The sequence below is a fragment of the Limulus polyphemus genome, unplaced genomic scaffold, assembly GCF_000517525.1.
Source record: "Limulus polyphemus unplaced genomic scaffold, Limulus_polyphemus-2.1.2 Scaffold402, whole genome shotgun sequence".
Taxonomy (NCBI): Eukaryota; Metazoa; Arthropoda; class Merostomata; order Xiphosura; family Limulidae; genus Limulus; species Limulus polyphemus.
In genome coordinates, this window is record NW_013666012.1 from 102,995 (window position 1) to 105,651 (window position 2,657).

Below are 2,657 nucleotides of genomic sequence, written 5' to 3' on the forward strand. Positions count from 1 at the left end.
GGAAAAGGGTGGTAAGTTTGTGTGTATGGGTGGGGGGGGGGGGGGTAGCTGTTTGATCTTCTAATGGGTGTAGTGTTAATGTTCTTAAACGGTTGTTTCCAATGGAAGTGTTGTACTCTGATTTGGTAATGTTTTCCAACACTGTTTTATACTTAAGAGTTTTCACTTCCTATAGGAACCTGCGTGCAGCATTCCATAATAAAAGTGCATTTAAACAGAATGTTTTGGGCTGCACTCCTTACAAGTAATCTTTTTAAAGGCTGTTTTGCAATAAAGTGTTGCTTTCTATAGTCATAATGAATTTAAACAGGTTGTTTTAGAATCAATGGTGACTAGTGTAAAGCTAACTAATCCAAATACACAGCCCACCTAGTGGTTCAGCGGTAAACTTTAGGGCTTATAACGTTAACATTCGATGTTCAATCCATGCGGTGGGCACAACGAAAACAGCCCATTCAGCAACAAACAAATCAAATGTATATAAATCACGTATAAGTAAATAAACTTAAAATGAAGTCATGTTAGAAAGTTGATTTTTTCATAATAACGATCAATTTTCTTTGTGACATTTATCTATTTTTCTGAAAGGTCATTCATTAGTTTGTAAGAAGTGTTGGATGGATATTTTATTATTATTAATTTAAGTTGAACGTGTGTCACAAATAACCTGAAACTACATGGTGTTTAAATTGAATAATGCTTTCCAATATATCTCATAAACGTTTGATGTATGAGGAAACCCCAAAACTATGCACGTTTTTGTTATCGTAACCGGATAAAACAAGACCGAAAGAAGGCCTAACTGAAATCCAATGTTTTGTCCAACAGAACTTTCATTTCATTTTGCAACTCTTATATTTATTGTGTTTTTTTTTTTCAGGAGAGCGTCGTTTTACCCATAAGGCATTTCAAGGAGCTATGATGATATCTTGTTATCGGGACGAACCCCTATTTAATCAACCCTATCACTTACTGAAACTATTGATGGATATTGATTCTCTCATCACCAAGTGGCGCTGTAAGATATTCCTATACCTCAAAACGTTTATTTATTTGAAACTATGTATCTCAATAAAAATACTCTTATTACTAAATAAGTAGCAGATTATTTTCTATTAATAGACCCTGTTTTTTATTTTATGTCAAACGAGATTGTGACTCTAGATCATAAATTGAATTTATTCGAGTTTAAATGGAAAATTTCGAATTTATTTTAGGCATATATATTCTAGTGGATATGGTGAGGTATTCAAAAACATTTCTGAGATAGTGACACGCGACAAAAAGATGATATCTTATTAGGATATAATTAGCTTAGTAACTTGAAACTACACTTCATATGAAGAACAGGAAACACTGGGCTAATTAAAATATTTCCGAACTGCTCTGTTTCTAAGATGGACGAGTCGTATTGCAATTATTAAGTTTAGAACCTGCCATTTTTTTTTCGAGGGGAGGGGATGAAGACAAGTTAGCTTACACAACTATTTTAATTCGTGTTTCATAGATAATCATGTGCAAATGGTCCAGAGAATGATTGGATCCCAGCAACTTGGCACAGGTGGCTCTTCGGGTTATCAATATCTTCGTTCCACACTGAGGTTTGTTTTTCTATAGATCGCTTCAAACCTACTATTGTTATCTATTCTAAGTTATGCTAATATTTTATTTTAATAAATTCTATAAAAAATAGCACTTTTTTAAAATTACTAATACTTCCGTATTTCGTAGAAAATGTTTTCAATGTTGTTGCTCGAAGTCATCCCAAAATTTAGCTATCACTCTAGTTGTTTTAATCTTTAGTTCATACAAAATTTACTTTAACTAATAATGTTGTTTGTGTGCGTTAAGATAAAAATTGTGTTTCTTAATATAAAATCTGCTATATTGTATTCCTTACACTTGTGTTTCCAGTGACCGCTACAAAGTGTTTGTGGATCTCTTCAACTTGTCTACCTTCTTGGTACCTCGAAACTGCATTCCTCCACTGACACCAGCCATGAAGCGCCGCCTATCGGTGATGGAAGAACTTATTCTTAGTCATGCCGGCATGTTGTCAGGCGACGAAGAAGACAAAGACGATACTTCTTTAATCAACTTGTGATTTTAAGAGCGAAAAACCTTCGTCACGTGTTAAGTTCTTTTTACGAATCATAAGTGGGAGGTTTTGATATTTGTTTCTAAATTCTTTTTAAAAAGTTTTTAATCTGCGATCGTTTTATTTTTTTGGTTTTTATATCAAACTAATATTCTTATAAAATGTATTGGTTTTATCAGAAAAGTTTCAATAGCATTGTATTTTTGTTTTACTAATATGATATGTTAGGTTTAAAAATTGTAGAACACTACCGTAAGCTTCAACTTTGTACGTTTCTTTTGTCATTGATTTCTTTCTGTTATGTAAAAGTTTTTTTATACTTATTGCGAAAATAAAACGACTTTTAAATACTCCAATATCGTTAAATTCGTTTTCTATTTTACTGATTCCACAAAAATATGGAAACTTCGTTCATGTACAATGTAGAATACAAAGTACCCGTTTTATAAGACAAGCCCCCCAGTAGCACAGTGGTATGTCTGCAGACTTACAACGCTAAAAACCGGGTTTCGATTCTCGTGATGGGCAGAGCACACATAGCCCATTGTGTAGTTTTGTG

At 33.2% G+C, this 2,657-nt stretch overlaps 1 protein-coding gene across 1 annotated transcript in view; it reads left to right on the forward strand.

Annotated features, from left to right (window-relative positions):
- Positions 1 to 2,454, forward strand: part of LOC106457998 (tryptophan 2,3-dioxygenase-like) — a 42,785-nt gene extending 40,331 nt beyond the window's left edge. The window contains exons 12-14 of the mRNA XM_013917446.2: positions 884 to 1,018; positions 1,508 to 1,601; positions 1,915 to 2,454. Coding sequence (XP_013772900.1) covers positions 884 to 1,018; positions 1,508 to 1,601; positions 1,915 to 2,104 — 419 coding nt within the window. The 3' untranslated portion in view covers positions 2,105 to 2,454. The remainder of the gene's footprint in view (positions 1 to 883; positions 1,019 to 1,507; positions 1,602 to 1,914) is intronic.
- Positions 2,455 to 2,657: the final 203 nt, after the last annotated feature.